This window comes from Vespa velutina, chromosome 4 (assembly GCF_912470025.1).
Source record: "Vespa velutina chromosome 4, iVesVel2.1, whole genome shotgun sequence".
Taxonomy (NCBI): Eukaryota; Metazoa; Arthropoda; class Insecta; order Hymenoptera; family Vespidae; genus Vespa; species Vespa velutina.
In genome coordinates this window covers 8,140,860-8,168,430 of record NC_062191.1, presented here as the reverse complement: position 1 = coordinate 8,168,430, position 27,571 = coordinate 8,140,860, and the positions used below count along the sequence as shown (strand labels likewise).

At 26.0% G+C, this 27,571-nt stretch overlaps 1 protein-coding gene and 1 long non-coding RNA gene across 6 annotated transcripts; one reads left to right on the top strand and one right to left on the bottom strand.

Annotated features, from left to right (window-relative positions):
• Positions 1 to 154: 154 nt before the first annotated feature.
• Positions 155 to 24,329, bottom strand: LOC124948581 (peroxidase-like). Of its 5 annotated transcripts, none has more exons than XM_047492389.1 (17): positions 23,494 to 24,329; positions 14,366 to 14,487; positions 10,903 to 11,056; positions 10,128 to 10,276; positions 6,854 to 7,030; positions 5,608 to 5,807; positions 4,595 to 4,790; positions 3,844 to 4,041; positions 3,596 to 3,743; positions 3,325 to 3,484; positions 3,049 to 3,219; positions 2,766 to 2,964; positions 2,531 to 2,636; positions 1,778 to 2,432; positions 1,057 to 1,299; positions 369 to 709; positions 155 to 228 (listed from the first exon to the last, which is right to left on the bottom strand). In XM_047492389.1, the coding sequence occupies exons 2-14, from the start codon at positions 14,481 to 14,483 to the stop codon at positions 2,288 to 2,290; spliced, it is 2,121 nt and encodes a 706-aa protein (XP_047348345.1). In that variant the 5' UTR covers positions 14,484 to 14,487; positions 23,494 to 24,329; the 3' UTR covers positions 155 to 228; positions 369 to 709; positions 1,057 to 1,299; positions 1,778 to 2,287. The 5 variants fall into 5 exon arrangements, with proteins under 5 accessions (XP_047348345.1, XP_047348347.1, XP_047348344.1 ...); XM_047492391.1 differs by having other exon boundaries at positions 23,727 to 24,329; XM_047492388.1 differs by lacking the exon at positions 23,494 to 24,329 and adding an exon at positions 22,405 to 22,537.
• LOC124948583 lies at positions 2,018 to 2,733 on the top strand. The gene is made up of 2 exons (XR_007100782.1): positions 2,018 to 2,191; positions 2,368 to 2,733. It is a non-coding gene; the product is annotated as an uncharacterized LOC124948583 (long non-coding RNA).
• Positions 24,330 to 27,571: the final 3,242 nt, after the last annotated feature.

Below are 27,571 nucleotides of genomic sequence, written 5' to 3'. Positions count from 1 at the left end.
CAATTCCTTGAAATATTTTTCTTGTTAAAGAAAAATCTGTATGTTCATTTTTATTTATTTTTAATGTTGTAAAACTTAAAATAATTGTATATATGTGTGTAAACTAACATATTTGAAAGAAAGAAATAAGATTAAAAGTTAATACATTTTTTTGTTAACTTTTTTATGAAGATATATTTAAATTTATTAATATTGCTGCAGAGACAGAACTTCAAGTGCTAATGTTATCTATAACAAATATAAACAAAAAGAAATTGACAAATTATATATAAATATTTTATGACACTAGCAGTTAATTTAAAATTAATTTAAGAAAGTGTATTAATTGCATAAAAATATTACGTAGTAATTGCATAAAAACATAGTACCAAATCTAAAACTTGTTTTGTGATGTTAAATAGCCTAGTACTGGGCATTGTATCAACTGCGTGTTTGATAATAGATATTAAACCGCCATTTTTTGATATCCCTTCGCACTCAATATCGTTAACCGTTATCGTACATGGTAAGGAATTGCGTAGAATTTTGTCCAGGACATTATTTGTCAAATTCTCGAATCTAACAATGTAATTGATGAATAGTGCAGGTACATTAGCTAATAGAGAGCCTATCAGTGGAATATTATATAATAGTGATACTATTCTTAATAGATCCTGAACCACAAGATTATTTTGACGAATAGCGACGCTATCATTTGAGTTTATTCCATCTGAAACACGAAAAAAAAATATCTAATTAATATTTAAATACTTAATCCTTACATTTTAAATATTTTATATAAAATGTATGTGTGCTTAAAATGTATGTATGTATTTGCATGTGTGTCTATATATATATTCTATTTTTCTTCTAAAGATTCTTATATCCTGTATTATATTATGTTAAATTTACAGTTTACTATATTATGTATATAATATATATATTATCTATATAATATATACACTATAGTATATTATATTATATTATATATTAAATATTTGTATTATATTATTATGTATCAAATATTTTTACAAAATTTATTATACGTTATTTAATAAAAATTATAGTAATACTTACTAATACTGGCACCGGCACATGTATTAGTGCAAAGTATGCAGGATAAAATAATTGCAAAAAGTTTATATTTCTGTTCTTTCATGTTGCTATTTCGTTTCACAAAAACTGCGCTTCGGATTCGGTAAATTACGTGTATTCCTTTTTAATGCGGTCAATGAGAGCCGTTTCGTGCTTAGTTCGCTTTAAGAACTTTTTAAAGTATCCAGTGGAATACCTATTATTGTAAAAATATGCGTTGTCATTCTGAAACGATAATCGTTTACCTTATCATTTACCTTGTTATTTTCAAACTTGATAATTAAAATAACTTGCATATCCAGTGTTTTCATGGAATATTATAAATATTATTTCCACTGTAGAATCATTTTCATAGAATGTGTTTTAGGTGTTTTGTTTTATATGTATTATTATGAACGTAATAAAAAGAAATTTCTTTTTACACGACTGATATAAGGAAAGGATGACAATGTTGAATATTTTAATAGGCATATGTTTTCATATGCATAATTTTTATTATATATATTTTAATATAATAATATTTTCTTTTATTTATTACTTTTATTTATTATTTTATTTATTGTTATTTTAATATAATAATAATATTTATTACTATTTTATATATACATACATATATACATATATGTTAATGGTATATAATAATATAAACATATTTATAATTAACATTAATAGACATAAAAAAAGCAACAACTGAATTTTATACCAATATTGTTTGTCTACTTTCGTTTTGTCCATTTCCTTTATGAATATATCAAGTTACAAATACAAATTTGCCACATTTATTATAATCTCTATTAGAGTTATATAATGTATATCTAATTACTTAATTTGAAAATATAAATTTTTATTTTTGTTAAAGTTTGATGTTACGTTATTCTTAGTACAACAAAGTTTACTGTAATAATATAGTAACTATTTCCCTTTTATATTTCTTTTTGCATATTCATGATTATTATGTAAATTTCGAAAGAATTATTATTGTTAGAGAAGTAGATAATTTTTATCTAGAATAATTAAGATATCGCATATATTTTTTTATATATTGTCTTTTTTCGAACATGCAGGTGCCAGTAAATTTATTTTAGGAGTTTTATACAATATATGTATATATTTTTATGTAAGTTTTTTTATATACAAATTTATTTAACAATACCTATAATAGAACTTTAACAATTAATAAAAAGAAAAATTTGACCATTTGGTGAAGATGTTTTTACTTAAAATATACTACTATGTCATTCTTTAATTTTCTATAATAATCGAAAATAGATTCATAAATACTCTTCTTTTTAGGTCCATGATCTTTCCATAGTGATAAATCTATGTCCGGAAGATCTGTGCATTTAACAATTGGATTTCTAAAACACGAGTAGAATTAGAAAGGACTATTCGTATTCGTTCCAACAATTAATATTCATTATTCGTTATTCGTTAAACCAATAAATTTATAACTTACGACTCGGAGACAAGTTCGAATCCTTTGGGTTGCATTAATCGAATATTATCACCATTGTTACAAAATAGTTTCGATATACTAGCCTTTCGTATTTCTTCTAATTGTTCTAAAAGCATTATGGTTCATATTTAATTTTTAGTTTAACACAATGTGATTATATAAACATTATATTGGAAAATGAATATAATTTCTTAAAAATGGTATGAACTTATTTCTTATTTCATTTAACACTGACCTTTGGTAAATGCCACATCAGGGTCGCCAGTTTCGTACCAGTATCTGTCGCCTACTCGCGTTCGATAGAATTGTTCGATAAGAATACGAAGGAAAGTAGGACCAGAAAGAGTTCCTGGTACGTGTTCTTCCAAAGATCCCCCAACAGTCAAATCTACATCATCAGGGTGAGCATAGAGACTCGCCAATTTTTGAATATTCTACAAAAAAGCCAATATTTCAATGATAAAGAATCTAAAATCCTTTTGAATAGTTCGAAATAAGTCAAATTAATTCTTTCATACATCATGAGATATATAGTCGCTAAAATCGTTCCAATCTTTGGCTCTTCCTAGATTAAAATATTCTCGAAAATCGTTATATGATGCGAGTCCATGATCACGATTTCTATGTATATCTATGGCACGTAAGTCTTCGCCTAATGGTTTATTACCTTTGAACAGGTATAATGTTATCTAAAATAAAACGCGAAAAATTATATAAAACCTAATTATATTTTGTCAAATATAATAATATAATAAAAAAAAAAAAAAGAAAAAAAAAATGTAATAGATTCGTACTTCTTTGTCAAAAAATTGATCACTGGCCAATTGTGCTTGATAAGATAAACCTCTGGTAAGTTCATCCATGTTATCATTTTTTTCAATAATGCCAGGTTTATTCAAATAATCACTGAGTCTTAATGGGAATGGAACTGATTGTCTTTCCTCATTTATCAATCTAATATATGAAAGATATTAAAATATTTAGATTAAGACTGTGAGCCTTTCAGTTTGAAAGAAAAAAATAATATTTATGTTAATGAATTTATTAAACTATTTATTTACTAACTGGAGATAGCCTGCAATAAGAGAATGGAAATATCTGAATGCAGCAGTTGAATGCTCATTAAGAACACTTGGATCAATACGAAAATCGTAATCATTTACATGACCCTTGGTCTTGTAAAGGATATTGTTATCGTACGTCTGCTTGACACCTGTTAAGGTAGATAATAATGAGATAAGTTATATTGTAGAAAAATGTATAAAACATAGTGAATTTTTTAATTAAGGAAAAAGACAATTTTCCAATAATACCAAGAAATAATGGTAGCCATTCGTAATATGATATATGTTGATGTTCCGCAATAACAATGCGCCTAGTTTCCTGATAAATTGTTTCGTCTGACCAATGTGGATTCAAATTTGCCAGTATACTAGCTATACGATTGTGTTCTCTGAGTAACAAAATCTGCAATACTGTTAGTTGGGTATTTTGATTTACACGAGAATCACCTGTAAACAAAATTTAAGCCTGTTAAAGAACAAACGTGAGAAACATAAAACAATAAAAATATCCTGCCTGATATTTAATTATTAATTCTTCTATAATTAATCATAAAAATATGACAGTACGCCTAAACATAGGCATTATGCTATACAACATTACATTATAATGTCGATAAAATAAATTTTATTTACCTTCCATGGTATACAAGACAAGTTATAATTCTTCTGTACTATTACGTTCCTTACTACCAAACATTTAATAAAGTTTCGTATTGATAGATGTCACTCGCAAGCAATATTATCATTGTATACTTATGCCTTTTACTCAGGCACATTTAATATTTCAATAAATAATCCAAATTTAAACGAATCTTTTAATATATCAATTAATTTAATTTTGATATCTTTTAATAAACTCAATTTCTTATTGAATATAATGAATTAGAACAATAACAGTGTTTTCTTCTAATATTACATTCTGATCGATTGGATCGTTCCAATGAAAATATTTGTGAATTACTTTGTTGGAAAAAAAAAAGAAATGTAAAAAAAACATTACCAGATAGATAACAAACTTCATCTGAACTAGAGAGATTACAAGTATTTGACTTGTTTGTCGCAGCTGGTGGCCATTCTCTATTACTACGAATATCTACGCGCATCCGTCCAGCAATATTGGCACGTAAATTATTCGCAACTTGATCGTTTGATCCATAAACGATCGAAAGATCCAGATAATGTGTAACGGTTGTTAACTAGAAATTGTAAAATGTATTCATGGTAAATCGATTTATAACAATAAGCTCTGAAGAACAGTTTAAAACTAATTGTAAGCGTATAATAATAAATTTTAATCGTATCTTTTCAAAATATTTAAAAAATTATTTTTTAACTGGATATGGACTTAAAAGTTAACAAAAACACAATAATATTTTTAACTTTTTCTCTTTGTAAGTTGAGATATTTTCATTACGATTAAGTAAGGCTATTATTTAGAAAATTAACTCCATGCATCTTATTTTATTGTATTTCATTCATATAGATCGTTATATATTGTGAATATGAAATAGAAATAAAAGATTAATTTCAGATCCTTAATCCTTAGGATTAGAACTTCCAAATGATAAATTATTGTCACATTTTGCTTATGTCACAATACTTATGTCACATTTTGTTAGAATCAAAATAATTCCAATCAATGGGATATACAGGCTGATAATTATGCCAAAAGAGTTAATATAAAGTTAACTCTGAAAATTTCTAATTTTCCTTTTTCTTTCTTTTCAATACTATCTTATAAATGTTATGTTTTCAAAACTTGATACAAAATAAGATAATATATTGGTTCGATTCTAATGCATCGAGAAATCGGAAATAAAAGGAAATATTCTATTCTGTTTGCGATTTTCACTTTCAATGAATTGCTAATGTTAGAAAAGCGATCAAAATCGAATGAAGATTCTCGGATATTAATATCGCCGTGTATTAATTTTCTCTCATTGAATAATAAAATAATAATTCAATAGATCGATAAAAAATTATAAATGAATATTACATAAGAAAGTAACGAACCTGTTCCGCAGCAGGACTATATCTTAGCTTGCAACCACGGTCAAGATCAGTAATGCTACGAACGAAGTTTACACATTGTATGTTGGATTTGCTGTAATCTGGATCATTGTTAGGTATAACGATGGGGTAGCACTTGGAATCACTTACTAGTGGATGCAAGAAATGACCATCTGACGTGCAGCATTGAACACTATGAGGATCTATTATTGTAGAAAAATATAAAATATAATCAATAGAAAGTCTAATAGATTATATTTAAAGTATCGTTGTACGACGTTAAACGTTTTTTACTCAATGAATACGTTCTTTAAAGCTGTTCCACAGTGACGTGAAATTACATGATCAAAGAGAAAAAAACTCGTTCTTTTGATTGCAACGTTGTTCCATATCAGGATACAAGAAAGTCAATAAAGTTTTCGACATATCATCGCCTTGTTTCGGGAATGTAAGATATTTATGACTTGTAATTGTTTGGATAAATCGTTTACATGACGTAACTTTCATAGGAAAGCATAGACATTTTGTTGAGACATATCCTTTTTTTCTTTAGATTTAGAAATACATTCGGATCGTTTTGGAAAGATAATCAAGATAATTACATACCGTCTGTCTAAATTTAATTATTTTTATATCTTTCGTAAAAGGACACGAAATTAATTCTTAGAAACAGATGCCAATTGCTATACATAATTTCGTATTATAATTTTATTTTCAACTAGTGATATTGATGTATGTATTGATCATGACGTATCTATGATTATTTAATTCGATTTAGTTAGATTAGTAGATTTTTGTCGTTGAAAGGATAAAAAAGAAAAAAACACAAGGAAAGAATAAACAATAAAAAGAAATACATAAAAAAAGAAAAAACAAAATTTATCTTTGACCGATAATTTGTTTTTAATAATTGTAAATGAGATGAAATTTCATTGTGCTTATATCACATTTATAACACGAACGAATTTATTACATAATTGTGATAAGATATAACATCCTTTGATGGTAATTATTCAAACATTTATGGAAAATAAATGTTGCTTTCTTATTTTTTAAAAATTACTTATAACTTTGATAAGATCAATTTTTCGATCGATATTGATTTTCTCACTTCTGTAGAATATGACCTCTGTCCTTAAGTTTTCTTTCTTTTTAATATTCTATATTTATCAAAGAAATATTTAATTATCGAAAAAATTTGTAATTATTTAAGGCACATTTTCGAAATCCAAGATAGAACAATACTCACTTGATTGCGTAGATCCAGCGATCAAGGCCATATCGTGAGTTATAATCTGACCCCATTGCATAGCAGCCAATGTTAACTTATTATCCTTGATAGCGACACTAGGAAAGAGTGTAAAACTGACCAACCGTGATAGAGGTAATTCGTTTCCTGTAACTGACCTTGTTGGTGCTTGGATTCCTATATAATGAAATATTATTTTAATGTTTCACTTCGTTGAAATTAATTAAGTATTACGTATATATTAGTTACATGCATAACGTACGTTAGCGATAAAATTATATAATAATTTCTCTACTCCGTCGAGTTATAAGCGTGCTATCAATTATAACATTTATGTAATTACATTAATGAATATTGAATTATGATATCAATCATTATCGATCTATGAAAAGAATTTTACTTGTAGATTCAAAGTAAGATTATTGAATGTCAGTCTTCTTGTTAATAAGTTAACATTTTTTTCTTTTCATGATCAGACTATTTATTTAAAATATTTATCCCTTTTGTATAAAATATTGGAATCATTAAAATAAATGTGTTAAAACGAAAACGTTTGTTACTTTTAGAATAACGATAAATTTCTAACGTATTATTACTTTACGTATAAAGTAGCATCGAATCTAAATAATCCTGATAGATGTAAAATTATGGTAGAAAAGTGATAATCAATTATTAATAAAAATTAAAATTATGTTTTCTATTAGATATCAAGATGTGAATATTTTTGATAAAAGTGCAATTATCCTTTCACTTTTTTTATTAGAAAGAAAAATAATAATTAGAAGGAAAAATAATAATTTGATTCAATTTGTAAAATAAATTTCCTCTTTTTTTTGTAATTTATTCTATGATAATAAAAAGGAATATACCAGATGTAATATATACAATAGCTACGTATATACATATCAGATATAATATATATGGTAGCTAGCATTAGATTAGATCGATTTAGACAGATGAGAAAGTGTTAAATCACGAAAACTATACCTAAGACCGTAACGCATTGGAGGATAGTGCAGCAAAGAAAAACACAGTGAAAACGATCTTCAACGCTTATTAAAATGTGATTTGATATAATAATTTGGGCATATATTTCTGAGATTGCAAGCATTAAGACAATTAAAAAAATTTCAATTTTTTGGAATTGTTATAATGAAACCATCTTCAAACCTCTATAATGGATGTTTTTGAGGAATTACATCATAATAATGTTTAATATAATTAAACATATAAATAACAATTTAGCGTCATTAATAAAACATCATAATAATGTAATTTTTTCCATATTTCCGATTTAATGTTTATAGAATATCTAGTATAATATTCTTTTTTCATAAAAATGTTAAAGGAAAAAAACAATAAATAGTTACACATTTGTAATAGGATGGATTTTGTCATTACCTTGTCGGAAACAATTAACATTCTTGGCAAAGAATTTCAAATGAATAACTTTTTCCACAAGTGTACATTCTCACGTAAGGAACAAAAAGAAGAAAAATTTTCTTTTATTGACACTTCGCTGCACTGCAATACGCTCTAATTCACAACAATCCTTCGAGTATTTGCTAACGTTGGTACATTGATCTTGACATATGTATGTGTCATCGTTTACGAACTCTTGATACATGCACTTGTAGTTTTGAACAAATAATCAACGCAAAAAGATGATAACAATTTAATTGTAGTTACATCTTTTTTGTTATATCATCACGTTCGTTGTATATCAAATTATGAAGGAGAAGAAACAAAAAAAAAAAAAAAAAAAAGAAAAATAAACGAAGAACAAATTTTGTACCTACTATACAAATGACGATTGTATCGTAGCCGCTAAATAGTTATTTTGCCACAAGTCCAAAATCCACCGTTGTTCAAATAAAATACCTTTTTTTGTACTTTAAAATGGCATATTTATAATTTATTAAACAAAACGTTTCAATGAGTTATGGAGCTTTTACAGGGTACGAGTAAGAAAGAAGCTATAATAATATTTTTTAAGAATATTATCTGTGATATGCCTCAACGGCAAATGCACGTTATACACCAGTTCACTGGTTCATGGTTACTAAGTCCTATGATGCTGGCAACAAAGTTTAGAATTACTCTTAACCCAACGGTGCCTGCGAAAATCAATTCTTATAATCCTCCTTTTTCCTCCGTCTCATTCTGTATATCCAACAATTAAATTTTAACGAACTTTCCATAAAAATTAAAATTGGATACGAATTTGATTACATTTTTCTTCCTCGTGTTTTCTAATTTACCAGATCTCAAGTGAATAGTCCTATAATAAATTTTTTTCATATAATTAATAAATTCATATCGTACACGTTTATACATATGTAAATATATACGAAGTTTATGATAGAAAGTGAAAGTCTCGTATTTGTTCGGTTAAATAGCTATACCTACGAAATGGTACCTACTTTGTCGTTGATCGTATTAACAATGATCACGAAATTCGTGAGACGTGTGACGTAAACCAATTTCTCGACCTAAGAAATTAAATTCACGCCTCGTTGCACGATTTTCACTACTGCAACATGGAACTTAAGGTTTACGTACACCTTTACGCAGCTAACAGAATACACACGGAAGTCTTGTCACGTTCGTTTTTCGCATGAGAAAAAGGTACGATTATTGTTACTATGACATAAATTGCGCAATCATGTATTGAGAATTTTTTTCAAATTATGTTACACCATCATGATGTATGGTAGTTTATTGTATAATTCATTTTCAAGGATAAAAAAAAGAAGTATTAGTTTCTGAGAAAGTTGAAATTATTAAATTTACGATCGATTGTAAGTTGAAAGAGAAAAAAAGAAATGGAAGAAGAAGGAAAAATGAAGGAGTATAAGAAAAAAAAAAGAAGCAAAAACGAAAGAAGTATCGTTATTCCAGGTCAACATTTAAAGACATTCGCATAGTAAAGCTGTTAGTGCTTGGTGACGTTTACGATATTTTACATATATGTCCCGAGAGATCTTTAATGAAGTATACATCGAATCAATACCGATCTCATTTTTATATCGACTAGATTCCATCATGTTATTAATTATAAAATTGAAAAAATTTCTTTATCACAAAATGGCTAAACAGTAAGTGGATAAAATGGAATAATAATTAATTGGATACTTTTTACATAATTTATGATAACCTTAATATACAAACGTAGTTACTATACTCGATTAAATTATATTTTATGTAATATAAATGCAAGTAAACATGTTTCAATAAATGTGATTATTATAATATAATTTAATATATTCCTTACCGTCCGCATAATTGGGTAAAAGAAGACGTCCGTATCGTGTATTGGCTGCACCCCATGTAGGATTGAATAGATTGTTGCAAGTGCCGTCAAAACTACGATATCTATTTCTCTGACATTGTCCATTGAACGTATCACCGCAGGTCATTCGTCTATAAACGTTAATAAAATTTCATCTTTATTAATAGTCAGCTGTAAAAATTAGATTTATATATAAAATAAACCAAAAATTATAAGAATAAAGGAACACTTTAAGCATACATATCATAGATGTGTATAAATTCGATGGTTAATTTAAAAGCGATACTCTTAATGTATCAAAATTTTTAAATTACCAAGTTACTAAATAATACATTAGAATGTCGTGATTGTTTAAAATGTTACATAAATCAATTTATGTTTAACAAGTAATGGTGTACAAATAAAGAACGCTCGTTTGCTGATTTTTCACATCACAAGTTTTCTTATACAGAAGCTCATTTAACGTAATTACCTTGAATGATGGATAAAGAACAGGTTGAGGAGAGTGGAACGGACAAGTTGGCAATACATATATGTCTTTCTCTTTCATTCAAAATCTACTTTAAGAAATTTCATTTCATATTACATCGTCGTAGACCTTGTAAACACGAGTGAAAATATTTCTCTTTTCATTTCATTGAGATATTTTTTTTCTTAGATTTCACATCGTTTTATAAATACATCATACGACTTCTGACTAGTTCATAAATTTCTATTTTAATAACAATTTATAAAAATCGAACAAATTCTTACTTACTGTGGTAGAGGAAAAACATGATTTACGGTAGGTGACGTCAAGGATGTACTGAACGTCGAAGTAACAGGGAAGAGATTTTGAATAGTATATTTATATAGGTTACTATACGAAGATTCCGAGCTCGTCAGATCCGAAGAGTTCTTCTTGTCTTGATCTGTAGAAGAAAAATTATGAAGAGAGTCTATTATAAAAGTTTTACGATCGTTTCAAAAAAAAAAAAAAAAAAAAAAAAAAAAAAAAAAAGATAAAAAAGAAAATGAAAGGTCTAATTGTAAACTATAAATCTTTATACGAAACGAACAACGTCTAACGAAAAACTTTTATTATGGTAAATGGGACATATTTTCCGTCGGAGACAAGACTATTACATTATTCGTGAAAGGGAGTTATACTATTCTCACGGAGAACATTCGAATGGACAACGGCTGTTAGTATTCTCCATATTTATCATGTTCTTTGATATTTATCTTACAACTCGATTACGTCATATGATACTCATTGTTCAAGAAACGCACGAAAAAAAATAGAAACAAAAAGAGAGAGAGAGAGAGAGAGAGAGAGAGAGATCGTACATGTTTTTATATAGATTTTTATCGAATTATACATCTTCTAATACTTTTGAATAAAAAGTTCAATTAGATCACTGAACGATTCTAACATTCTTCATCTAAATGAAAGCAAGTGTCCTTATCTTAAAGTAACTTTTCTAGTCTACGGTCCATTGAATAGCGAGGGAGTGAGCACCTTTCACTGCTTTCAGCCGCTATAATAAATTTTATTAGCTTTTTATATACTCACGGATACCTCTGGAATCGATTTCGAACGAGAAATTTTAGATCTATACTCTTGAATACGCACACAAAATATATGCCACGATCTTTAGCCTTTGAGAATAGTATTACGAGTATTATTGATAACAGAGCCCTTTAGGCTTCATAACTCTCTTTCATAGCAAAGTAAAAACAGATATTGTTAACATTTATTATTGAATTTATAAATTTATGAATTATATATTTTAAAATTCGTACCTTGTTAAAAAAATAAATTAAAATTGTATAAAAAAAGATAGAAACTATATATTAAATTGATAAATGAAATGATAAATTAGTTTAAAAAATTGCTTGAGATAAATCGAATTTCTATGTATAAATATATTTATCTTACTATTAGCTCTAATTTATTCAAATTAATTAAATAATTTATTTATATATTTAAATTATTTAATTAATTCATTTTATCCAAAAGTTATATAATTTACTGATCTTAAGTCTTTGAATAAATACATATAATAATTGCATAGGTTGCATTGCGAAAGTATAATATGTTGCTCGCTCGACTCATTAAAGATCGATTTTCAGTTTGACCAAAAAAGAAAAATAAGAAAAAGGAAAAGAAAAAAGTAAAAATTTATCTCGATCTTGGGAAAGATAATTTATCGTGAAATCTAATTCGTCCTGGTAACTTGCAACTAAAGATTATAGTTTCGGTTCAATAAAACAGTAATGATTGTATTTGAAAGACACGGTCGAAAACACCTATCGTAGATAGAAACTTTCGCTATTCGATATATTGAAATCATTCAATCGATTTAAGACTATTTCCTTTATTTAAAACGATCAGTGAAACGCAAATTTCATGCGTTATTCTCGATGTTTTCGTAAAAATCTAATCAGTTATTCACATGCGAACAAATAAGCGAACACTGGTTGAACTTTTTCTTCAATCATTCCCGATTACACATCAGTTTAGACATTAACATACCTTGTGTTGTCTATAGCTCGGAAATTAATTAGATATTATTATTTCAGTACCGTCGAAATACATGAATTTTTCAAATTCTTCATTGATCGTCGACGTGACGGAGTTAACTACGTATGTATATTCTTGAACGAATTTCTTCCTTTTACAAAAATGAAATCAATTCTTAGAATCAATTATTTGAAATAAAAATGTTTCTCAAAGATTTTCAATAATAAGAGTATACTAACGTGACGTAAATATGGAGAATGTAATTATAAAGATATAATTAATGGAAATAATTTGACGAATAATAATAATAGAAATAAATTTGAGAAAATTGATTATTTTCAAGAATAAACAAAAAAGAATATTAAAATATTTTTTATTTGCAACATAATATTTCAGTTTCTATGGCATATAACTATGGTCGTTATTTAAAAATGAAAGTAGTTATTTTAGATTAAACGATATGTATGACTTGATAAAATGCAAGAAAGGAATTATCGAAGAACTCAATGAATGATTCTTTTACAAGATCACAAGATCAGATTAGATTGTCAAAAAAAAATTTTTAATGTCACTGTCACCTATTTCTTTTTCTTCATTTTTTTCACTTAAGCAAGGCTTTTCTAGACTGTACTTTCACGTGCAGATATTTATATACGTAAGAAATGTCCTCGAGGACATACGCGAACCGATCTTTTGATAACTTCGTTTCGCTTTCGAAGAAAAGGCCTTTCAGATCATTTTTATAATACGCATTTCTGAATTCACATTAATGAAATAATCCAACGATACGAATTTCTAGTTTTCTAAAAAACTACATTGTTATTTAATTGTAATAATATATTGTTTTGATTATGAGAAAATGATCTAATTTCTTTTTTGAGACAATTACAATTTTTATATAATCACAATAGTACTACAAAAATTGGCTAAATGATAATTTAGTCAATATAGAGAAAATTTTCACTAATAATTAGACTACTAATTGTTAAAATATAACGATTAAAATTCTTTAATTTTATCATACTTACTAATTATATATAAATAAATTATATTATGTAATGTTAAGTCATTATTTCTAAGTAATCTAGTAATATCTAGGCTGTATATATTGAATAATGTTAATTTGCAAATGTAACATTCATATCTTATCAAGGATAACAAAATATTAATGAAAGATTTATTTATCATATAATATACAAAAAATTTTCATTTTTTTTAAGTATTTGAACATTGTTTTAAAACGTAAAAAAAAAAATTTGCATAGTTTGAACAGTTATATAAATTAGATAAATGAGATTTTTCTAATTTATATTTTTTGAATTTTTATATTATTATTTTTGAATTTAAAAATGACAACACATATGTACCCATAATTATGAAAATGGTCTAAGTCAAAATTTCAAAAAAATGAGTTTATCACTTATTTCACATCCACATTATCTTAAACTATATTTATTTAATGTAATTTTTACGATATCGTCGAAAATGAACCTTTAGATTGTGGATGTAATTTCAACGTTATACGGAATTCATTTAGTGTTTCAAACGCAATTCATTAAATATCTCGAAACAAGAAATATATGACTTAGATCACTTTCATAATTATAGGCACATATAACATATAAAATATCATTTAAAGAATTTGAGTAAACCGTACTGTCCAAATATTTAAGTTGTCGTCAGTATATCTATATAAATTAAGTTATTAAATTACCCGAATTCGTTGCCGTTGTATCATTTTGGTAATTTACATCAATGGCAGCAGTTCCTAGATCGAAGGTCTTGCCAACGAGAAGAAACCACAATAACCATGACACTTTTCTTTCAAACATGTCTCTGAAATTTATACAAATAGATATACGTTAATTAATTATTATAATTAATAAATAAAGATTATATTTATTAGTTCACTTTATAATATAAATTAATTCATTTTATTTATAATATTATTATATTTTATAACAAATAAAATAAAGATTATTTATTAGTTTATAAATACAAATTATTTATTAATTTATACGACTATGATATTTGCGAATAACGGACGATGAAAGAAATGATAAATCCTATTATCAGTCTTTTTTTACACTTGAACAGATAAAAAAAACTGTTCCTATTTTCATTGTTCATTATTCTGGAATTTCACATTCGTTTTACATTCGAATGCTTATCACGAAACAATCTTCTTATACCATAAGTGCTTATAATACGAGTATCATTAATCAGAAACAATAGATGTTTAATCAATTAATTTATTTACGTACGTTTAAGCACAATTACTTAAAACGCGCGCCTCCAATAGTCGTATCGTTATCGAGATTAAACACTCATTTAAAAATAATACAAAAATATTTTGTGACAATTTTATCAACAACACCCGTCCCTCGATTTTTGCAGATTATTCGTTCCATGAGGTTATTTTTTATGTGAACTGAAATCATGCGAATAGAGAGTTCATTAGTGCGAAAAAAAAATACTAAAGAAAAATGTCGATGTAAGTTATAAAAGTATTTATTTTACATATTCAGTTAAACAATTCATACGTATAGTAATCCAAAATAATGAATATTTTCTTTTTAATTAACACAAAGCCATTATTTTAACCCTTTAAAATATTTATTTTAATAATTATTTATTATTTATATTACTTATTTATTTATTAAAGATTATAGGAAAATAGATATATTTTTTTAATTACGTAAAATGAGACCGTGTAAATTGATACTGCTTATAAAAATGTGATTATATTATCATATATGAAAAAAAAACTTTAAAGTTTTTAATAAAAAGTACCATTTAATTAAATAAATCGAGAAATGAATGCATTTTATATAAGTTCGTCGTTCTAAATGACGAATGTCTTATACAATCATATCGTGTGATTTCATATAAGATCCTACGACGATCGTATCGAAATAGTTAACATGAAAAGAAAAAGCACGCACGAAAACGTGAGTATGCAAGAAATACAAGAGGAAAAAGAACTTAAGAGCGAAGAAATTTTTTGCATGGTTTCAATGAATTGCCTTTTTCATAGATTTCGTAGATCTTATCGTATATCCTATAATGACTAGATCGTTTTTTCTATTATAGCCGATTTAAATCGAGAATATTCTTATAATTATTATTGTAGAAATGATCGATAAGGAAGTTTTTCATTGATAACGATCGAATCATTAGAAATTATACTAAATCTTTAAAAAGAAAAAAATATAACTAATTTCATTGTTAAGACTATAATAAGGAAAAGAATGTAGATGATCGGACGTTGTAAAGAATAATATGAGTGAAACTTATACAGAAAACGAATGAATATTAATAGCTTTTAGATAAAATTATACGATTTCGCTTTATGTTATTTATTTTTGTAAAAAATAAATGTGTAAACCGTGACTTGAAAATAAACAGAGAAAGTATCAACAAATATTTCGAGCAATAATAAAATATAAAAAAGAAAAAATCAAATCGAATAAGATAAAATAAAAATATAATAAATCCGTCATCTCTTGGATGATACAAATTTTTTTGTAATTTTCTTAGATACTACATAAAATATCTTTGATGTTTCTAAACCATACGTTTCATCTATCATCGTCCACGATTCATTTGATTACAACGCAACGATTGAATCTCTCTGGTAAAGGAAAGAACAGAAACTCCGAGAAACTGGAAAGGAACCGCAAAAGTGGAGAAAAATTGGAAACAGCAATTTCAACAGTTGATATGTATACATGTATACTAGTATTACACATAATGTTGTTAAGTTTTTGATATATGTATTTTCTCTTATCTATTATTTTTTTGAAACGAGTTTTTATTAGAACTTATCATTATCTATCGTGAAAATATCTCTTCTCGTGAGTTATGAGTTAACAGACGAGCGATGTCTTAACAAATGAAAAGAATTATTATTGTATAATCAAATATTCGCTGTATTATATCGTTATTTGTTTCTCACAAATTTATTTTGTAACTATGCAGAAAATGATCGCGAGATCGGTTTACGGTATTTTGAAGTCACAACACAATTTCTTTTCTCTCCTTTTTTTTTTGTTTTTCTTGTTTTTTTTATTTGCGCGATCAACTTTGATTCCATTCGCGAAAACGAAGGTCAGTTTAAGAAACCGTTTCGAAATGATCGTTCTGCTCTAATTCTATTCGATCACTTCTTGTGATATCTCCTATGTTTTGCTTAAGCCGACTTTCGTGCATTTAATTTAATCGAAAGAGAGCCAAAGGAAAAAAAACGTAAGCGTTTTTTATAATTCGCAATTTCAAGGAAATACCGATACAATTAAAAATCATGAAATGTATGAGATCAAAAGATTATTATTTTTTTATGTAAGATCACGTTAAATGTTTAAGAAAGATCATTTGGATTCACTTGTAAATAATTTATCATACTTAAATTATATTATTAATTTATTTTGTTATTTTGTATTTATTCTTGTAATTATATCTATTTATTCAGAAAGATGGTGTTACACGATTATTTTTTTTTTTTTTTACATGGACAGAAAGATTACGATATATAACGAAGTATTGATCGATATTAACGAAAATACGATATTAACGAAAAATAAGACGAAAATAAACGAAAAATTTTTTTCATTTGGAGCTTTGTTTTCAAAAAAATCGACTTCCAATATTCTCTAAATGCGTCTGCATTATAGTTGAACCAGATCTCAATACAAACTGCATATTCGTCTTTTATGTAAAAATATCATTAATATTATACGTAATATTGATTAACATTACGATATAAACCATATATGTCATTTATCATTGATATTGTACGTAATATTGATCAACATTGTGATAAAAACCACATATGTCGATTATGTACTAATATCATTAATAACGTATGTAATATTGATCAACATTATGATAAAAACTACATATATCGTTCATATAATATGCCAATAATGTCATATATAATATTAATCAACATTATGATAAAAACCAGATATGTCGTTCATGTAAGATGTCCTTAATATCATACATAATATTGATGAATTATCCATTTAACAATGACATAATTAAGTGCATATGTACTTGGAGAATATTCAAAGTCAATCTTCTTGAAAACGAAATAAAAAAAAATTTTTCTATATTTTCACTCATCTCCTTGGTTGTATTATCAATACTGGGATAATGTATAATACACATAAATATTGTTTGTCGATGATGAAAAATCTCAAAAAAAAAATATAGCAATTAGATCGATAATGAATTTAACTCACATTTAAAGAAAGTCACGTGTGTAGAACTCTTGTTGATTAAATATTTTTTAATAAAGAAAGAGCAAAGAAAAGAAAAATTAAAAAAATATAAAGAAAATCGTACTACGTCGTATGAATTTTGTGCGATTTATACATTTTATGGACTAAATACTTAATAGAAGCATTATTTCTAACTTTTTGTCATTATAAATAACAACACACAAAATTGAGTAATTTCTTTGATTATCATCACTTTAGAAAATTATCACATTTACATGTTAATATAAATATTACTATTATCTCTTTCGGGAAATGATAACAAACAATAATTTTGTGGGAGTATTAGAAGAGGTAAAGGTTGAACGAGAAGAGGACTCGTCATTCCACATCGTTTCGTCATTAATAGGTAAAGTGATAACAATTTTTATCAGGTTGCACGGTCATTTTAAATATTATTTGTATTGATTGAAAATTATAAATTTCCATAACATTTATATAGAAACAGAATTTTAATCAAATTAATTTGAAAACATGATTATGCAAAACAAAACCATAAAATTTATTATGGAAATACCGATGTCTCGTATACGTGGATTTCTAATCGGAAGACATAAAATTCTATGGTCTACTGTTCTAAGCAAGTATTTATAATCATATGACTAATCGGGAACTACCATTTATGAAGTACCAAGCAAGGTCCGGTTAATGTTAAACTTTAAAAGCTTTGACATTGATTCCGCATACCGATTCGAAAGTTATCTAAGAAGGAGAGATTTTTGCTTATAAAATTAAAAAATAAATTCTGCTTTACTATTATTATTATTATTATTAAAAATATTAATATTATTAGAAAAATAACATTTTATAGCTCTGATCTTTCGATCTTATCCAAATTTAAATTTCAAGAATATTGGAATATAAAAAAAAGGGAAGAAAAATAACAGAAATAAATCCATCCTAATTTATATTTCCTGCGTTAAAAATTCTTAATCTCTTTACCCGTACAAGTTTAATGAGAGATGAATAATGAAACAAAACAAAAAGAAGTAATAATAAAAAAGAAGGAGAAGAAAGGTGTAAAACTTGTGCAAAAAAATGTACACTTTATGAACTCTGAGAATTATGAAAGATTATAATACCAAAGAAAACAAAACAAAAAAAAAATAGATACGTACATATATCAGTATTTACATTAGATATATAATATATACGTGCAAAAATTGATCTTTAATTGCATTTGCATATAAATGCATTGTTCGAACTTTATGTTGCGTCTGGGTTGCAAAAAAAATATCTTAAGTGATCCCATCTATATGTATATACAAACTATGTAAATTCTCTGACTAAGGTGATATAATTTTCCTTTAACGAGTAAAATGATGTAACGATTAATGTTTCATACGAACCGTCACATTTTCTCTTTTCAACATTCTTTCTACCGGTTGAATTCTTTATATGTATATATAACTAAAATTATAAACAAGATCGCGGGTAACGAAAGTTAATTTTATTAACATTTCATGATAAAGAAATAAGTAATTATAGGGGTGAATGACAATGATGATATCGAAAATCTAATTTTATCAACGATTCACAATAAAAATATGATGTTATATTAGTTTTCACATGGTAAAAGCTAATCGATAATGAGGTTATTGAACATACGAGAAAAAAATAATTTTTGTGAAAGATGATACGTTTAATAATCGATAATATTGGATCTAAAGTATTATTGTAATATTTTTTTTTTAATAAACGTTACATGAAGAAATGATGGAAATAATATGGATTTTTTTTATCGATCAATGAAAAAATGCAATACTAAATTTATACATTTTAATAAATGTCTCATTATTAATTCTATTAAAACTAGCCAAATGTGTTAAATGTTCAATTAATTGAAAAGTCCAATAATGATCTATTATTTATTAAAAAAAAGAACGATTATAAAATATATCGATTGAAATCGTTAATTAAGTGAAGTATTGTTCAATAGGGCTTGTTATTCGATTATTGCAAATAAAAATATTGAAATGAAGGAATAAATTTAAATCATCAAAACTCAATATACTAATCGTAAGTAAGCACTAGCAGTTCATTAAGAAACTTCTTCAAATATTTATCATAGTGTTATTTGAATCAATGATACTTTTACATTATATTTTTCTGAATCAAAAATTCTTTCATACATACTTGTTACGATTTTTAATCACATGGAACAAATTACTTAATTAAATTTTTACTTGGAATGAATGTAGCTCATTTTTCGTTGTAATATATATATATGAAGCAGAATCCTTTTAATTTAATTGGAACGTCACATATGTATCCAGCAAAGGTATCAAGAAAATATAAACTTCACCATCTTTTCAAATAATCTTAATCAATTACGTGATCATCTGACATTACTACTTATTGAAAACATATATAGAAAATTGTTGAAGAAGCGTTTGATTAATTATTATGTAAATCTATATGGAATCGTTAATCTATACGATTGATAAATCTTACAGTTTTGTTCAACTATTTGAAGTACATGATTTTAAAGAAAATAAAAATTTAAACTGCACATTTTTTGTTTAATATGAAAAATGGAAAAACTGAATGGAAAACTTTAAATAAAATTGTGTGACCATGAATAACTTTAACTTATCAAGATAGGTTAAAATATATTCCATTATATATAAAAAGCTAAGGAAAAGTTGGGAGTGTTTTTAACTCACCTAACTCCGAAGAATTAATCATAAAATTCATTTCTATATATATTATATATTGTCCTTTTCTTTAACTACGAGGTAAAACGTATATATTCAAAATATAATATAATAATAATTATATATATATATATATATTTGTATAAGATATATTTGAATATGTTTTGTGAAATAATAATCAGTTGATCTGTTTCAATGTTTCATCGTAAAATACGAAATAATTTTAGAGTTAATCTAAGACAATAATTATCGAAATAAATCACGAATGAAATTGGTCGATCTTAAACAATGAACAAATTTATAATAAGTGATCTCTATCTTTGATAATTTTTTATAAATACGAAATAAGAAAATTTACTTTTATTCAGACAAAAAAGTACCATATTAAATTAATGATAATAAAAGTAACATAAATCATTTTTTTTTCAATAATTCTACACGTAGACTATAACGTAAATAGATGTACCACAAAATAATTAATAAAAATTGACTTCCTTACAATTTTTAACTTTCATAATCCTTTTCAATAAAAAATTTCTCACAGATCGAATCTGAATCATTATGTCTTTTTATCTTATTGCCTTTTCTGATTAAAAGTTCTGATCTAAATGGATAATAGATTTGCTAAATTTTTCACAAAATTCAATCTGAAAAATGATTAAAAAATGATCTTTTATATAAAATGAAGATTTAGATTAATAATAATAATAATAATAATAATAATAATAATAATAATAATAATAATAATAATAATAATAATAATAATAATAATAATAACAACAATAACAACAACAACAATAATAAATAAAAATGGGCACTGATACATAAATACTCGCACTGATAAATACCCGATAATATCTTGAACACTTCCCTTTTCGGCCACGATTAGGAACTGGTTACAAGTAGAACTGAACGTGCACAGGAAATGTTACGATGCTTATATGCAAGGAGAGAAAGTACAGATATGCCAGCTGATCAGTCACCCCACGCTACCGAAAGCTCTGCGTACTTCCTAACCGACATTATTTCTGCAATTATATCAATACTTAAGCAAGATCATTTGAGACCTTTTACGACTAAGAAATTTCAAGATTGAACTTTGTTCCTGAATTTGATTATCTTTCGTATATACGGAAACTAATATTGATCTTGATTTGCAGAAAAGATAAGAAAAAGAAGAAATTAAAAATAAAGGAAGTTTCGATTTTAGGATATTTTTTTTTTGTCTGAATATTATGTTTATCTATTTCCTCGTTTTAAGATTTTTTATATTAACATTCTTCATCCTTCTTCAATCTTTCTCCTTAGACTTATTTTTAACTTTCTATTCTTTCGAAGTTCCTTTCTCCTTTTTTTTCTTGTGCTTCAAGTCTTTTATATCTGATTTCATCATAGTGTATAATTATTTATCGAATTTAATGTTATAATTGTTGAGTTTATTGCTTAGAAAATTGCACGAGTGAAGTAAATAAAAAATTTTCGTATTATGCGCTATTAGACTAGCTTTAATTGAAGAGAGTTATGGTAAAACACACATGATTGTCACTTAGAAAGTTATTTTAAGAAATACGTAATGGAAGCGAGAAAAAGGAAGTATTGTTTATTAAAAATATTTCATTCTTGAGTTTGTTCATTGATTTCATTAAAAATTAATTGTAATTATTAATAAAAAAAATACATTCCGTAAATTTACGTTCCTCCTGTTGATTAATTTAAGAAAAAGGATTCGTGGAAGATTTGTTGATCGTTTAAAAGTATGTGTCACTCCTTTGTTGAAAGTTCCTCGTATAAGTAATGAGAATGTGTTTTTTACATACATGCAGTAGAAAGGAGTGCCACGCATGTTGAGATGCTTTAGTCTTGAAATTGCTAACGACGTGTTGTAAACAGTTCTCGCGGAAAAAAAATGACTTGCATGACACGTCAACTGAGATCGTTGTGGAAATATAATTTTCGAATGTACATCGTCGCGTAAAATTATCGATGTAATATTTAATAATGCAGATATACGTATTTCAAAATTCTTACATTTTGCAATACATTTCCTTATAAGTCAGTTAAATCAAATAATATCTTTACCTTATTTTAGTAATTTTAACTCATATTATAAAATAGAAAGTGGTAATGAACTTAATGATATTATTTCGACAGATACAAAAAAAAAAAAACTACTAAAATACGTAGTAAATAGTGATAACAATTGTGATAACAATTGTTAGTGATAACAATTGTTAGTGATAACAATTGTGATAACAATTGTTAATGATAACAATTGTGATTGCAATGAAATTATTTTTCTACTTCGGAAGCGATGTAGAATAATATCCGAGGTAGAAAGTAAAAATGAGAATTGTGAAATTAATTTTATATTTAAGGAATAGATATGGATAGATACTGAAAATAAAACCAGAATTCATGAATTTCAAATGACACCTAAAAAGGCAGTTACGAATGATGAATTAATTATCAGTGCAAGTGATTAAATAATGATATTTTAATAAATAACCATAACAATATTTATTTAGTCAAAAAATAATGTCGCATCTGGTTATATTGATTTAGCCTTAATATTTTAAGGTTAAAAAATTATATTGATAATTTTTGTATTGGCGCCATCTACCTATAAAGATTGTAAACTATTTATATAGTAAAAAAAAAAAAAAAAAAAAAAAAAAATTATCAATATAAAAATCTTAATCTGTATATCTGTAATTACTCAAAAACTTCTACTATTTTTGTTATGAAATTTGCCATAATTCGTTTTTATTATCCTATAGAAAATTTAGATTATTTGAAAAAATATTAGTTATAAAGTAGATTACAAGATTTTTGAAAGTAAATAAGAAAGTCAACATATGATCATCACACACATGTCTATACTCGAGAAAGATTTGCACGTCACTTACGAATAATAGGACCGTTACAACATAGGAAGATTCAATCACCACATTATTAAGCACGAACAATCGTTCGTGGTTTTCGTTTTGCAATGAAACGAAGACTATACTAATAATATGTATGTACATATTAATATGTATTAGTATTTTTGCTCTAGTCACTTGTGCAATAATTATTAACCTTGGCAATCAATTACAGTTAAATGATACGAGCATATAATATTAGTATATACATTGTTTACCGCTTTTTGTTCAAATCGTGCTTGACTTCAATGATAGGTATGAACAAAATATGAACTATAAATAGAAGTTAGAAAACACTATCACCATCTATAGTATCGATATATAAGCTTGTTTTGTTATTTTTACTCTCATACATACATAATAATCGGTTTTGTTGAATAGAATAAATAACTTAGTAGACTGCGAACTTACACTTTTCAGTCTCTCATATGTATATTTTTCTTTGATGGTATATCGCAGTAATCCGTACTAAATACATCGATACGCATTTGTTTTACGATAAATACATACAAAATAATAAATATAATTGACACATATAAGAATTAATATATAAATTTTCTTAAAAATAAATTAGTGAATGCTTATATATTACATTAAATATTTTAATACAAATTAAAACATGAGTTCATTTCTATACTACCTATGAAATAGAACTCCCAGCGCTTTATTTTTACGTGATTTCTCCTGTAGGACTAATCCATTCTATACTATTTCGATTATTATTACTACTACTACTACTACTACTATTATTACTATTGATAATAATAATATAATATAATATAATAATAATAATAATAATAATCAAAATGTTCTTAAATATTATTTATATACTATTTAGATATTATTTAATAAATTTTATATTATAATAGTAAAGACAATTAGTCTCGACTGATCGTGAGTAAGAAACAGTGTGAAAATAAATCCATAACGATCATAAGGTAGTAAGACAAGGAGAAACGATAGCGAATGAAAACAAAACAAAAAATATTTTTTACTTTTCTTCATATGTCGTTTGTATTAAACGGGCGGCTATATGTCGAAATTATCGATACGATTTGTTGAGAATTCCAAAAAAACCATCATGTAAAATTATACGTTTTTCTTTTTTTATTATCATAAATTATTATCATCGTGTATCATGATGTATATAATATAAGTATATTTTTCTGTTTCTTCTTCTTTTTATTACCGTTCTTATTACTACATTATTATATTACATATTATTATAGTAGTAGTAGTAGTAATAGTAATAATATGAAGTAAATTTCTACAGAGAAAATTATAATAAAATGGCGCTAGGAGAAAAATTTCGTAAATAATGTGGAAGCAAACTCATGTTTTGATCTTTATTAAAAATAATATATAATATATATGTTCATTAATTATTAATGTTGAAAAAATAATTGACAAATGTATATACTTTATACGCATTTGTCATCGAACAAAATTGTATTTCTGCTGTGTCTTATCTAGCACAAATCATCACGAAATTTACGTCATTCCAAATGCAGACGCTTTCGAATGAGCTACACATTGTTCGTAGTCTTTATTTTATTAGTCAATAAAATCTAAAAAAAAATACAAATTTTTCCAAAAGTTAACAATAATCTAGAAATTATTATATTATATTTAGGTTTTGGATATAAACGATTGAACATGTATTTTCTTATTTTTCCCATAGAATAATCTGTTCAAAACTTATTAAAATGATCAAATGAATTACCGTAGCTTCTCCGTGCGAGTATCGTGAAATTTATTTCTCTGCGTTTCGAAATGTTCAAAAAATCTAAGCATCAGCAATATACGCATATAACCAAGTAGATAATCGCTACTTCACGGACATAAACCGTACAAGCATATATGTGAAAATCAATAATGGGGGTTCATCTTTGTTGCTGCGAATTTCAGGGAGCGTCATAATACTAAACTTTTTTTTCGTGAAAAATGTTGAAAACAGTATTTATGCCATCAATGAGAAAAGAAGTAATTCTTGACCAATTTTGATGAACATGGTCTCATTTTAAAGACGAAAATTTAATTTACGGCATATTGGTTTTAAATTTTGAAAAAGATTTTTATTTGTATATAAAATATTCTCGAAAAATATTTTTTTTCAATACAATTTTTTTCTCGACGTAAAAAAAGCTTTTTAAAAAATTTGAAACCAATCGTCGTAGATTAAAACTTTATCTTTAAAATGAGACCTTGTTCATTAAAATTGGTCAAAAATTACGCCTGTTCTCATTGATGGGATAAACCATTAAAAAAACCAGGGGTAATGAACAGTCGTAAGTTAGAATCGTGTTTGAATTAGGGTGTCTGAGGTACCCCGGGGCATGCTTTCTAGTATAGACTTATAATCTAATCTAGGTATATAAAAGAATCTTGGAAAGTATGTGTTGGTGTGTATGTTTTGCCCTTTTAAAATATAGAAATAGGTAAGTATGTAGCATATCTTTTTGAGTAATGTGGCAATTAATTTTAAGTAAATAAGTAAGAATCGGATAAAATGCAGAGTGTAATTTTCACTCAGGAGTGAGAAATCCTGCCTCTGAGAATTTGTGAGGATTTAGCAAATTTTCAAAATCTTGAAATGTCTATTTTTTTTCATTTTTTGCTAATACTTTGCATTGCGTGATATATCAGTATCAAGCAGCTCAAAATACTTTACGCTTAATGGAAATAGATATCATCAATATCTTTTTAACTTAGCAAAGGATTTTGAATTTGTTCGATGCTTAGTTATAAAGTATATTACTATTTAATGTACGCGATTCTTCGATATTTTTAATATATTTATTTTTTTAATCTAAAAATAGAATATAGTTGCATACGTAAAATTGGTATATTAACATTTTTATAATCTTCGAAACTTTTTATCTTAACTTTTTTCATCTTTTAAGTACAAGAAATTAATCTTAGCTTGTGAGAGAATGAATGTTATCTGTTGGAGCATTCGATTAAATATGCTCTATATATGTGTATGATTGGTGGATTCTTGAGATCATTAATTTTCCATAAGGTAGGAAAGTTTCATGATTTAAATCAAATATCAATGAATCAATTCAATGAAACTCAAATATCAATGAAATTTTATTTTTTTTTTTGTTAAATAAATAAATAAATGAATAAATGAATAAATGAATAAAGATCATTAGAAAATCGAGACTAACTTAATGAAGATGATTTCATTTTTATAGTATAAATTATGATTTCATTTTTATAGTAAGTCAATTTTTGTGAATTTGTTGCTTTAAATGTTAAGGTATTTTTGATGCGTAAATTTATCTTGCGTCCCATCTTGCTCGATTTTGATGCAGTGATTAAACCACGAAGTAAGGAGAGACTATATATTGAAAAAGCCCCCGCAAACTGCGTCCCAAAAGGGCAACAATCGATTACAAGTTATTTGTCGAACACCTTGTTAATGGTTTGTGGTCTTATTAAAGTCTCTTTTACCCTTTTACCATGTTGGCACTTATGCTCGTAGTAGCAGTGTAGTAGTAGTAGTAATTTGAACTTGAATGGAGGTAGCGAACCATTCTGCCATAGCGTTTTGCACTCGTGTTCGTGAAAAATAACATCTTTTGATAAATATAGTCAAGCTTTTGTATTCTATTCTATTAATAGAATTATTGCATTTTTTTCTCAATAAATTGAAGTCGAATCGTTGTATTTTATCTTATTATATTAAAAGTCAAATCATTGCAGTTTTTTTATAATATTAAAATCAAGTAAAATACATTTCCTATTAAAATAAAGACGAGTCCTACATGGAACAGATAGAATATTAATTAAAATAAGCTAATATATATATATATACACAAACACACACACATGCATTTCCATGCTGGCTACATCATAATTAATTACACTGCTGATCTGTGTTAATTGTTGATTAAAATATGTATTTATAATTTCTCCACAACTCTTACCATTTCTATCCAAATAAAATTTTGTATAATTATTCTTTATATTCTAGTGGAAAGTATATTTCAATGACATTCAAATGATATTAAAAAATATGAAACACAAATTAATTTTTTTTAATTCTTTTATTAGA

Excerpts from the sequence above, each read along its gene's own strand:
- LOC124948581 (XM_047492388.1), bottom strand. The coding sequence starts at position 22,430 with ATGCGTGGCACTCCTTTCTACTGCAT. Across the intron at positions 4,042-4,594 it reads TGAAGTTTGTTATCTATCTG|GTGATTCTCGTGTAAATCAA; the intron begins GTAATGTTTTTT and ends TTTTGTTTACAG. Across the intron at positions 3,220-3,324 it reads ATCAATTTTTTGACAAAGAA|ATAACATTATACCTGTTCAA; the intron begins GTACGAATCTAT and ends GTTTTATTTTAG.